We start from the raw sequence: 12,646 nt of genomic DNA, 5'->3' as shown, positions 1-12,646 counted from the left end.
GCTCCTTTGCAATAACTACCTCCTCTGAAAGTTGGTAGTTTCATTGCTCCCTTTCATGGACATAAAGCTCTCACTATCTTCTAAATAACTAATTCTCCATGTGTTCTACATTCTTCTTTTTTTTTTTTTTTTAATATTTTTTTTATTACATTTCTTTATTTTTGAGAGGCAGAGAAAGAAAGAGCACAAGTAGGGGAGGGGCAGAGAGAGGGAGACACAGAATCTGAAGCAGGCTCCAGGCTCTGAGGTGTCCGCACAGAGCCCGATGCGGGGCTCGAACTCATGAATGGTGAGATCATGACCCGAGCCAAAGTCGGACGCTCAACCGACTGAGCCACCCAGGTGCCCGTCATGTGTTCTACATTTTTAAAGTGAGCTGCGTTGTGCCTTATATCACATGCATGCTTTATTTTCTCTAGTGTTTTAATGAGTGTGTTCTGTAGATTGTGGACTCAGGACTGGAATTGTTTTCCTAACACCTTTGCCTATAGTTTTATGCACAATTAGATTTTTTCCACCTTTTCATTATTAACATCAGAAAAGTTGAAAAGAATAGTACAAAGAATAGTACTTAGGTTCATTGATGACATTTTTAATATTTTGCCATTCTTGCTTTATTTCAAAAATTGTATTTTTGGAGGAGAGAGCTTTTTAGCAGTGGTGATGGTAGCTAGAGAACTGTCTGAGGCCTGTCTTGTGGTAGGTGGCTGGCATTCTCAAATGAATGATGACTCAAAAAAGCTTTAGGTCAGGAACTGCTCCTTAGCATTCTGAACCTGTTGGGATGGTTTTGGCTGCAGGTGACAGAACACCTACTGAAAAGGGCTTACATAATAAAAGAAATGAAGTGCCTCAGTTGGCTTAGATTGATCATTATCCCTTTTGGTTGAAGAAAGATTTACTTTCCCTGAATACTTTGCTGCCCCTTCCATTCCTGACCCAAATCTAAACAAAATCTGGGTTCTTAGAGTTAGCAACAAGGATAAGAAAGAATGGCTCTTGGGTAGAGACCCTGGAGCCTCTCTGACAGCTTTTCTGTGTTTTGGCTGTGGTCAGATGTACTATGGTTTATTCAAGTCATTGTTTCCTGCATTATGTTAGAATCTAAAGCAGAGGAAAGCATAACTGAAGAAAAATCACTCTGATTTTTTTCATAAATTATAGGAGTAGAACTTTCTGTTCATTCACTATTGGAATATGTTAATGTGTTCACTTTAGAGATAGGCAGATATGGGCTTATTTGAATGAATAAAAACTACCATTACAGGGAAACATTCATGATCAGTGTTTTCAAATAAAACCGCAGAAATTTAGAAAATTTTTAAAAAGACATAATTAAAGTTAACTCACCTGTCTTGGAAGTAGAAAATGCTTGTTAGTAAAGGGCTAATTAGAGGGGCACAGTATCCCACATGCATGAGGAAATGTTTGAAGCGTGTATAGAATTTTTTTAAAAGATCATACAGAAGTTTACTCTTTCCCCTCCCACAGGCTGAATTTTTCTGTCAACTTTATAAACCGGAAATTGTGATCAATGAGTTAGATGTGCAAGTGGGTCGAGTGCGGCTTCTTCGGAAACAAAGTGAGGCTGTCCACATACAGAGGTAAATAGGCTCTCAACCAGTCTGAGACTGTGGGACGTTAGGAACATGATAGGAGGGTTAATCTAGCCCCCTGTCTCCAAGCAAAACGTGTGTGAATGGTGATCTCTCCCCTGTGCTGGATGGTAAGAAGCAGTACTTTCCCAAAGTATATTCTGTGAAATTAGATGTTAATAGGTGAAGGAGGTGAGGAGGGTTGTTAGGGATTTGGGACTAGCAAAGATGTATCTTTGATTTTATTCATTGTAGTGTATTTAGCAGAGTAAGCTTCCCTTGGAAGTTAGGCTAGATCCTAACGTTAGTCTGTAAATTCCTTGAATGCTGGAATGATTCTGAGATCTAGTTACCATTCATTAAATACTTACTATACTCCTAACATTGGTCTGAGTGCTTTGCATATGTTCTCTCGTGTAGTGGTGGAAATAATTTTATGAATTAATAATTAGTGTCTTACAGCTGCCATAACAAATTACCATAACTTGGTGGCCTAAAACAACAGACATTTATTCTCTCACAGTTCTGGAGGCTTGAAGTCTGAAATCAAGATGTTGGCAGGACCATACTTCCCCTGAAGGCTTTTGCCTCTTCCTGGCTTCTAATGGCTACCAGCAGTCTTTGGTGTTCCTTGCCCCAGTAGCTGCATCCTTCCCATCTCTGTCTCCATTGTCAGATCATCTTCTTTCTTGTGTGTGTTTGTGTTTCTAATTCTCTCTTTTTGTAAGGATACTAGTCAATGGATTTAAGGCTCACCCTTAAAGCCAGTATGATAGGATTTTAACTTTGTTATAGCTGCAAAGACCCTCTTTTCCAAATAAGGTCACATTCACACCTTCTGGGTGGACATGAATTTTGGGGGAAGGCTATTCAACCCACTACAAATAGTCACTCTTACCTAAATTTTATAGGTGAGGAGATGAGGGCTAAGAGAGGCTAAGTAATTTGCCGAAGATGACATAGCTAGTGCAGATAATGTCTTACCTTATGGGTGTTTTGATTCTCCAGAGTCTAGTAAAGTACTAGGTGTATAAATACTCAATGTTTGTAGAATGAATGAACAAATTCTGCGATTCCTAGGTTGTAAGGATATCTGTTTATAGCATCAAGACAGCTATTGTCAGTTCTCTTCTCATTTTTGTGGAGTCCGGAAAATCTGGTTCCTACACTGAAAGAAACTTGTAGTCTGTTTCTCTAACTGCTTATTTGTTTTCCCCTTCCCAGGGAGAAGTTCACTTTTGCTCCCACAAGGCCATCCTCCATTCTTATCGAACAGCTTGCAGTGTGTGTTAGCAAAGGGGAACCGGTATTACTGGTGGGAGAGACTGGGACTGGCAAAACCTCTACTGTCCAGTACTTGGCTCACATTACAGGTAACTTAGAGGAGAAACATTCTGCCCCCACACAATAAACATTTCACACTGTCTGCCTTTTTTTTTTCTTAAATAAAATGTCCAAAAAATACTGGAGTTTAAAAAGTGCCACCTCACCACTGCCTGGAAGTAACCACTGGAAATTGTTTCCTTGGAAGTAATGTAATTTTTTTCCCCTGGAAATAACTACTGTTACAGCCTAGCATTATCTTTTTCAGTTTATTTGTTTATCTGTTTTTAAGCTTATTTATTTACCTGGAAATAGAAAGCAAGAGCTGGGGTTGGGCAGAGAGAGAGCTAGAGAGAGAATCCCAAACAGGCTCCATGCTGTCAATGCCTAGCCCAATGTGGGGCTTGATTCCACAACCATGAGATCATGACCTGAGCCAAAACCAACAGTTGGACACTCAACTGACTAAGTCACTCAGGTGCCCCAACTGTTTCCAGTTCTCACCTATGGTCTGCAAATATATAAACGTTTAAGTTTGGATTTGTGTTGAAACAAATGGGATCACATTCTTATATATTGCATTTAGTTAATAAGCAAATTAGATATCTTTAAAAACAGAACTGCTTTACTCCTAATGGTTAAATAATATTACGTATTGGATGTTTATTTAATTCTAATTTATAGACATTTACATATTGAAGGATTTTTTTGTTGTTTTCAGTTATCTGATTGTAGAGCAATAATACACAGTGAATCTTCTTGTATATCTCTCTGGGTTAGGTGAAAATTTTGAATGGTTAAAATTCCTGAAATTAAAATAAGAGGAGCAGAGGAAATGTGCCCATGTCCACACATCTTTAAGGATCACACTGGATATAATCAGTCTTGAAATTTTCAGAGTGACCCTTTTGCCCTTTCTTTTTAAAAGGCCACCATTTGAGGGTTGTCAATATGAATCAACAAAGTGACACTGCAGACTTGCTTGGAGGGTAAGTTTGTTTTAAAATTATTTTCTGGTTATTTTGAGTTCACTGCTTGAGGGAGCAAATAGTGTTTTCTTATAAAGCTCAAAATTAGCCTTAGAAAAAGGTTCAAAGACTTGCACTCCTACCCCCCACCACAGTAGGTTATTTATTGGACTTTACTGAGGACCTGTTGGATATATAGATGTTTCTCTCAATTTTAAAGAATGCTTGAGATTCTTGCTCTCAAAGATCATGCTGGAATGGAGAGGGACAAAAAAACCAAGCATGCAATTAATATTTGTGTGTACTGACATTTATCTAAAGTGTACGTTCTAGAGTCGCACTGCCTTGGAGCTAGATTCTCTCCTGCAGTTCAATTATCTTTGAAACATTAAGTAGCTCTCTACTTGGTTAAATGTTGCTCATGGGATTCCACTGTGGTCATTAAAAGGCCCTTCTTCCCTGTTGGTGTTTTTGAATATGTTAGATTCGTGATCAGTTTTAGTTTGTGCCGAAGGCTGTAAAACTGATGGATGTTTTTGGCATACCTTAAGTTGAGTGATATTGGGATCTGTCCCATTAACTCTAAACAGTTGCCTAAAAAAAACCCTTAAAGGCATAAAGTAGAATTTATTGCCCTTTTTGCTCTTTATGGCATCTGCCAGAAAGCTTTTCATTTATCTCTTTTTTTGAGGGTCACATTACAGCAGTTTTTATTTTTACTCTTTCTTTGTCTTATAGCCCTCCCTGCTGTGGCGGGAGTGCTACTTTGGATTCCTGCTTCCTCCTTTTACTTATATTCTCTTCTATACATATCACTAGTTATGTACTTAATTAACACTTTTAAATATATATTCTGTCTTAAGATCCATTAGCTGAGATTTATCTTTCTTTAATTCTACTTTCATTTTTTAATTTTTTCCCCAGTGATCTTTCTACCTTGTTTTTAGTTTACTTCTGTTAGCTCATTGACACTTAATCTCCTCTTTCCTTCATTGAGGTACTTGGCAATGTTTTTTTAGTGATATAATTTGTTTCTTAACTCGGTATATCTATACTACCATGTATTTCTTTCTATTTTGTATCTATATATGTCTTCAGGAATGTTCTGCTATTACATACTCCTAACACAAAAGGCTAGTCTTACAATAACTGAACATGGACTAGGTCTATTTCTTCTAAGAATTTATAGTGTTATGTCACGTCACCCATTATAAGCAGGTTTTTTTTTTTTAATTTTTTTTTAAAAAATTATTTTATTTTATTATTATTATTTTTAATTTACATCCAAATGAGTTAGCATATAGTGCAACAATGATTTCAGGAGTAGATTCCTTAATGCCCCTTACCCAGTTAGCCCATCCCCCCCCTCCCACAACCCCTCCAGTAACCCTCTGTTCTCCATATTTAAGAGTCTTTTATGTTTTGTCTCCCTCCATTTTTATATTATTTTTGCTTCCCTTTCCTTATGTTCATCTGTTTTGTATCTTAAAGTCCTCATATGATATTTCTCTTTCTCTGACAAATTTCCTTAGCATAATACCTCTAGTTCCATGTACGTAGTTGCAAATGGCAAGATTTCATTCTTTTTGACTGCCGAGTAATACTCCATTGTGTGTGTGTGTGTGTGTGTGTGTGTGTGTGTGTGTGTGTGCGTGCGCACGCGCGCGCGTGCGCGCGCGCGTGTGCACACACACCACATCTTCTTTATTTATTCATCCATCGATGAACATTTGGGTTCTTTCCATACTTGGCTGTTGTTGATAGTGCTGCTATAAACATTGGGGTGCATGGGCCCCTTCGAAAGAGCACACTTGTATCCCTTAGACAAATACCTAGTAGTGCAATTGTTGGGTCGTAGGGTAGTTCTATTTCTAATTTTTTGAGGAACCTCTACACTTCTCCAGAGTGGCTGCAGCAGTTTGCATTCCCACCAGCAGTGCAAAAGAGATCCTTTCTCTGCATCCCCGCCAATATCTGTTGTTGCCTGAGTTGTTAAATGTTAGCCATTCTTACAGGTGTTAAGGTGGTATCTCGTTGTGGTTTTGATTTGTATTTCCCTGATGATGAGTGATGTTGAGCATTTTTTCATGTGTCAGTTGGCCATCTGGAAGTCTTCTTTGGAGAAGTGTCTATTCATGTCTTTTGCCCATTTTTTCACTGGATTATTCGTTTTTTGGGTGTTGAGTTTGATTAAGTTCTTTATAGATTTTGGATACTAACCCTTTATCTGATAATGTCATTTGTAAATATCTTTCTCCCATTCCATCAGTTGCCTTTTTTAAAAAAATTTTTTTTTAACGTTTATTTATTTTTGAGACAGAGACAGAGCATGAATGGGGGAGGGTCAGAGAGAGAGGGAGACACAGAATCTGAAGCAGGCTCCAGGCTCTGAGCTGTCAGCACAGAGCCCGACGCGGGGCTCGAACTCACGGACCGCGAGATCATGACCTGAGCCAAAGTCAGCCGCTCAACCGACTGAGCCACCCAGGCACCCCATGCATTTTTTTTTTTTATTTTTTTTAAACATGTATTTATTTTTTGAGAGACAGAGTATGAGCAGTAGAGAGGGGCAGAGAGAGAGGGAGTCACGGATTCAGAAGCAAGCTCCAGGCTCTGAGCTGTCAGCACAGAGCCCAACGCGAGGCTCGAACTCAAGAACCGCGAGATCATGACCTGAGCTGAAGTCACATGCTCAACCGACTCAGCCATCCAGGCACCCCCATCAGTTGCCTTTTAGTTTTGCTGATTGTTTCCTCCTCTGTGCAGAAGCTTTTTATTTTGATAAGGTCCCAATAGTTCATTTTTGCTTTTGTTTCCCTTGCCTCTGGAGACATGTTGAGTAAGAAGTTGCTGCAGCCAAGGTCAAAGAGGTTTTTGTCTGCTTTCTCCTGGAGGATTTTGATGGTTTCCTGTCTTACATTGAGGTCTTTCATCCATTTTGAGTTTATTTTTGTATATGGTGTAAGAAAGTGGTCCGGGTTGATTCTTCTGCATGTCGCTGTGCAGTTTTCCCAGCACAACTTGCTGAAGAGACTGTCTTTATTTCATCGGATATTCTTTCCTGCTTTGTCAAAGATTAGTTAGCCATACATTTGTGGGTCCATTTCTGGGTTCTCTATTCTTTTCCATTGATCTGAGCGTCTGTTTTTGTGCCAGTACCATACTGTCTTGATGATTACAGCTTTGTAATATAGCTCGAAGCCCATGGTTTGCCCATTTTCAAATGAATTCTTACATGTAGTCTCAGTGTATGTTCTCCCAGGTGTTAGGCTGGTTCCCATTGAGTATTTGTGTTACAATTCATTTTTTTCTTTTCTGAAGTGTATATATGTTGACTCATTTTTTTCATCACTTGAAATATATTGACTTAACTGTTTCAGCCACTATGCTCCACTTTAAGTTAATTCTTATATGCACTCATGTTCCAGGCTCTGTTTGGAGTCCTTTATCTGTGTTAACTCACGTGGCCTTTTTAACAACCATGAGGCACAGACTCCTACCCCATTTTACACAACAGAGAACTAAGACACATAGGGATTAAGTACCTAGTACAAGGTAGTGGCTGGTTCATGTTTGAACCCAGGCAGTCTGTACTGAACCCAGGCAGCTGCCTCAGTTAGCTTTGGATTCCATTCGTACTATCATCTTTAAGACTAGCAACTTTATTTAAATAACATGTGTGTTTTGTTTAATTTCTCACTATTCCTAGTGTTCATCATCTTTTGCTTTAGTCCATTGTATAGGTCTCTCATGTTTGCTTCTACTCTTAACTTCCCTACAGTCTCTTCCATTTAGTAGTTAACAGTCCTTTTAAGGTATAATCAGATTGCATTACTCTTTGTCTCAAATCCTTACACTGACTTCTCAGGCCATTTAGAGTATACTCCAAAGGCTTTTTTGGGCCTATAAGACCCTTCATAATCTAGCACTGGTACTTCTCTGACATAATTTTTCCCTTCGGCTCTGCTGTTGAGCTCCAGCCACACACTTTCTGTGTTGCACCTGGTTGCTTGCTGTTCTCTGTGTGGCATCCCTTGTGGTCCACAGATGTTTGGCTTAACTCCTTTCCTTGCTTGATTTGGGTTGCCTTGAAACGCTCATCTTTAACAAAGCCTTTCTATCATATTTAAATTACCAGTGCCTTCTCCACCCAGTCTCATTTATCTATAATCATAGCACTTAACTACTATTTAATATTTTATAGTAGATGTCTTTTTCTATTCTTTTGTTAGATTGTAGGTGGGGGAGGACCTTGTGGGTCTTGTTTACTCAGTGCCTAACACCTAACAGGTACTCAGTAAATTTTTGTTGAATAAATTGAATAAATGTCTTTACTAATGTGTTAGTGCTTACTGGTAAGTGTACATGAGTTTGAAGTTCTCATACTTTTTCTCTCTGGAATCAGACTCTTTGATGGATGCTCAGTATCTGGGCATTGGTTTTGCTTATCTCATGGTTTCTCTCTCACAGTCGAATGAGTAAATAGTGTCCATGAGTTTTCTAATTGTGCTTGATTGTTGCGAAACATACTTGTTTTTGTTTTAGTTCTCAAATTATTTTTTGTGGAAATAAAAGTTATGTCATTGTATTTGAATTCTAGTATTTAGTATCTTAGGGTATAGAAAATTGTATACCTGAGGTTTTCGAGGAACAATTAGTTGCTGCTTGAGCAACTTCTAGCTACAGCAGTGGTTCTCGACTGTTTATTATCACCTGTCACCTCCAGATATTACAATTAATATGAACTAATTTCCTAGCTCCCCAACAGAGAAGTGCTAAAGAATAAGAGAGAATCTAAATACTAAGAAATAAAATGTTGAGCTTTGGAGGGCCACAGACCATTGCAACATCTAAGGTTTTGTTGCTGTCCTCTCTCCCCTAGTTTTTCTCTTTGAGAGCAATTCTCTCCCCCATCAATTGAGAAGGCATGAGCTGTGTTCACTTTTCTTAAGCTAACCAGTTTCAGATGTTGTATTTTCTTCTAAGATATTCTGAAAACTTTTGGTCAATCTTGATAAAATATGGTTTATCATTGAGTCTTCTACGTGATGTTTATTTAAACATGTTAGTAAAATAAGTGACATGCCTTTCACTGCCCAATTAGGAATTTCGAATTCTTTTCATAATACTGTTTTTACCTTCAGTGTAGACTCTTCAAACATTTAGAATGAAGAAAATCGATTATAATTTAAAACTTTAACATAGATTGTTAATATAGAGAGAGTGAGTCTGAGCAGAGAAGAAGGGCAGAGGGAGAGTGAGAGAGAATCCCAAGTAGTCTCTACGCTTGGTGCAGAGTCCCATGTGGGGCTCAGTCCCATGACCCTGGGATTAGGACCTGAGCCAAAATCAAGACTTGGATGCTCAACTAACTGAGCCACCCAGGCACCCCTAAAGCTTTAACATAGATCTTTAAAGTATTTTTATATTATTTCTGATTTTGAGTAAATGAAATCTTGGACCTATTCCTATTTTCTAACACATGATTTCTAATCTCTAGTAGCTTCAGAAGTTTGGGAATTATATTTACCTTTTGTTTCAGTTACAAACCGGTGGACCATAAACTTATTTGGCTGCCCTTACGGGAGGCATTTGAAGAACTCTTTGCCCAGACGTTTTCCAAGAAGCAAAACTTTACATTCTTAGGACACATTCAGACCTGTTACAGGCAGAAACGGTGGCATGATCTCCTCAGACTAATGCAGCATGTACACAAGTCGGCCGTCAACAAGGATGGAAAAGAAAGTGAAATTGGTAAGAACAGGACCCATACTGCTAGTGGGAGGCCATGAGGCTTTGGCTTAATTAATAGAATTGAAACCAGTGACCAAAGGGTTAATGGAACTAATAAGCACAGCTACAGACTAATAAACCAGGCTGCAGTGTTTTCCTTTAAATATCCGTGCCTCTTCTCCTTCAGGGAGACAGATTTGAGGCTTGCTCTCCCGTCTCCTTCTCTCACTGCCTCTTTTTTTTGTTTGGTTTTTAAGATTTTATTTTTTTTTTAAATTTTTTTTTTCAACGTTTATTTATTTTTGGGACAGAGAGAGACAGAGCATGAACGGGGAGGGGCAGAGAGAGAGGGAGACACAGAATCGGAAACAGGCTCCAGGCTCTGAGCCATCAGCCCAGAGCCCGACGCGGGGCTCAAACTCCCAGACCGCGAGATCGTGACCTGGCTGAAGTCGGACGCTTAACCGACTGCGCCACCCAGGCGCCCCTTAAGATTTTATTTTTAAGTAATCTCTACACCCAAAGTGGGGCTCAAACCTACAACCCTGAGATCAAGAGTTGTGTGCTGTATGACTGCCAGCCAGGCACCCCTTGGCTGCCTCTCAAGTAAACCCTTTCCTTGCTACATAATTGACATCTTAAATGGCTTTGCTGTGTGCTGGGCACATGAACTGGAGTTTAGTTACAAATTTGGTGAGCCAGCAGGAGCTTTTTGCCAGTGGTTCATGAGCCCCCAGCCGACAACAACAATCTGGAGGAAAGTCTAAGCAGCTGCCTAGGCTCTTTTTCCTAAGGATGACACTCCCTGCCCTGACTGGGTGCTGCCATCCCTCAGTGTTTAATTTAGCATTCATGGGCAGGGAATGGTTTTTGGTTTGGGCAGATGTGTCTTGGTGAGGTCATTTCTTCCTTCCATTTGGTTTGGCTCTCTTAGCATCCTTCCCTTGCTTAATTAGAAAAGGTTGACTAGGAAGCCATTTGGTTCAGTTGGTGAAGCCCTGACTTTTAGGGGAGGAACCAGTGCTCACAGAGGTACTCTGGGTTTCATTCATTTGGTTTGTTGTTGCTTCTTTGGGGATCTTTGGGTAAAATCAGCTGCATTGTAATTGGAAAATGGGAAATGACAGTTTGATTCCTGAATGCAGCCTTTTGGGTTATATTCTTTAAAACTGAGCAGTGCTTAGTTATGAACCCATGAAAGGAAAAAGATGATCTTTTTTGCGACACTGCTTGGTCATAATATTCATTAGACTCCAAGTAATGATGACCAATTAATGAATCCATGCGTTATAATACCATTTGCAGTTGTATTTGTTCTGTAAGATTTTGTTTGCATCTTTTTTGTATATTCATGCGTTCATGTATGTTGTAAATATGAGAAATTTTCTCCACCTTTGGATAGTATTGCTAAAATTAGTTTGTAAAGGAGTTATATATAAGTTGGTTTAAAGGCAAGTGCTTGTGGGGCAACTGGGTAGCTCAGTCGGTTGAACCTCTGACTTCGGCTCAGGTCATGATCTCACAGTTTGTGAGTTTGAGCCCCATGTCGGGCTCTGTGCTGACAGCCTGGAGCCTGCTTCGGATTCTCTGTCTTCCTCTCTCTCTGCCCCTCCCCTGCTTGCATTCTCTCAAAAATAAATAAACATTAAAAAAAAATTAAAAAAAAAAAGGCAAGTGCTTGTAAGCATTCTAGACTAGAATGTAGACATTCTAAAGCTCAGAAACTAATGTAAGTTTTTCACATTTATGTGATCTGAAAAAATATTTGGTATTAAAGCTAATTTAAGATTGTTGGTTTAAGGTTGTTTGTTTAATAGACGTGTCTTTAGAATTAACAGCATTACTTTTATTCTGCTTTGATTTACTTAAGTCAAATAAGTTGATACAAAAAAAATTTTTTTAAATATATGTTTCTTGGGAGAATGACTTTCTTCTAAAGTTTAGATTGGCAATCTAAACGTAACTATTAAGAAAAAAGAAACGGATATAAATAAATAAGATAAAAAAGTTTATAGGTTGGGGAGCCTGGGTGGTTCAGTTGGTTAAGCACCTGACTTCAGCTCCAGTCATGATCTCTCGGTTTATGAGTTCAAGCCTGCTGTTGGGCTCTGTGCTGACAGCTCAGAGCCTGGAGCCTACCAGAGATTCTGTGTCTCCCTCTCTGTCTGCCTCTGTCTCTCTCTCAAAAATGAATAAACATTAAAAAAAAGTTTATAGGTAAACTTTTAAGTAGCTTTCAAAATCTTTGGTCACCTATAAAGTTTTACAAAGTTAAATGATGGGTTAAGTAAATTAAGTATCTATATAGTTTCCAGGTAAGAAAACATTAATTACTAAACATAGTTTTATCTGCTTTTGGCTTCCTGTTACAGAGAAGCTAAAGATATTTGGGTTTATTAGTAAACATGTTTTATGGTACACTGAAATAAGGCATACATTTCTAAAAATTCTTCAGTGTAGTCATAAGTTTACCAATGTAAAAAATGCCAACACAACAAACAGTTTACAATTAGTTACTACTTAGTTTTTACTAGAAACTTAAGATTTTTAAGAGTTAAGAATTCTAATACATATAATTAGAATTACTGGAAATGATAAGGGAAACAATTCATATATGCAAGGAAAGTGAGACTGGGTATGTAAAGAGGAAAAATGTAGGTCAAAATATGAATGTAAAAAGGAAAGTTGTAGAAGGTTTGTGAGAAGGGAATCTTTGGAAAGGAATTTTTGTGCATGGTAGTCACTAAGATTAATGATATTAGTTGTTTTTTTGTTTTTGTTATTTTTTAATTTTATTTTTTATATTTTAAAATTTACATCCAAATTAGTTAGCATCTAGTGCAACAATGATTTCAGGAGTAGATTCCTTAGTGCCCCTTACCCATTTAGCCTATCCTGCCTCCCACAACCCCTCCAGTATGTTCTCCATGTTTATGAGTCTCTTCTGTTTTGTCCCCCTCTCTGTTTTTATACCACTTTTGTTTCCCTTCCCTTATGTTCATCTGTTTTGTCTCTTAGAGTCTTCAT

General features: G+C 38.5%; 1 protein-coding gene across 1 annotated transcript in view; it reads left to right on the top strand.

The window, feature by feature from the left end:
• Positions 1–12,646, top strand: part of MDN1 (midasin AAA ATPase 1) — a 174,773-nt gene that overhangs the window by 37,201 nt on the left and 124,926 nt on the right. The window contains exons 13-16 of the mRNA XM_040474169.1: positions 1,492–1,604; positions 2,820–2,968; positions 3,847–3,907; positions 9,429–9,640. Coding sequence (XP_040330103.1) covers positions 1,492–1,604; positions 2,820–2,968; positions 3,847–3,907; positions 9,429–9,640 — 535 coding nt within the window. The remainder of the gene's footprint in view (positions 1–1,491; positions 1,605–2,819; positions 2,969–3,846; positions 3,908–9,428; positions 9,641–12,646) is intronic.

Source organism: Herpailurus yagouaroundi, unplaced genomic scaffold (assembly GCF_014898765.1).
Source record: "Herpailurus yagouaroundi ecotype Mexico unplaced genomic scaffold, PumYag 139, whole genome shotgun sequence".
NCBI classification, from domain to species: domain Eukaryota; kingdom Metazoa; phylum Chordata; class Mammalia; order Carnivora; family Felidae; genus Herpailurus; species Herpailurus yagouaroundi.
Note: the sequence above shows the minus strand (reverse complement) of the source record. Positions and strands in the feature narration are given on the sequence as shown.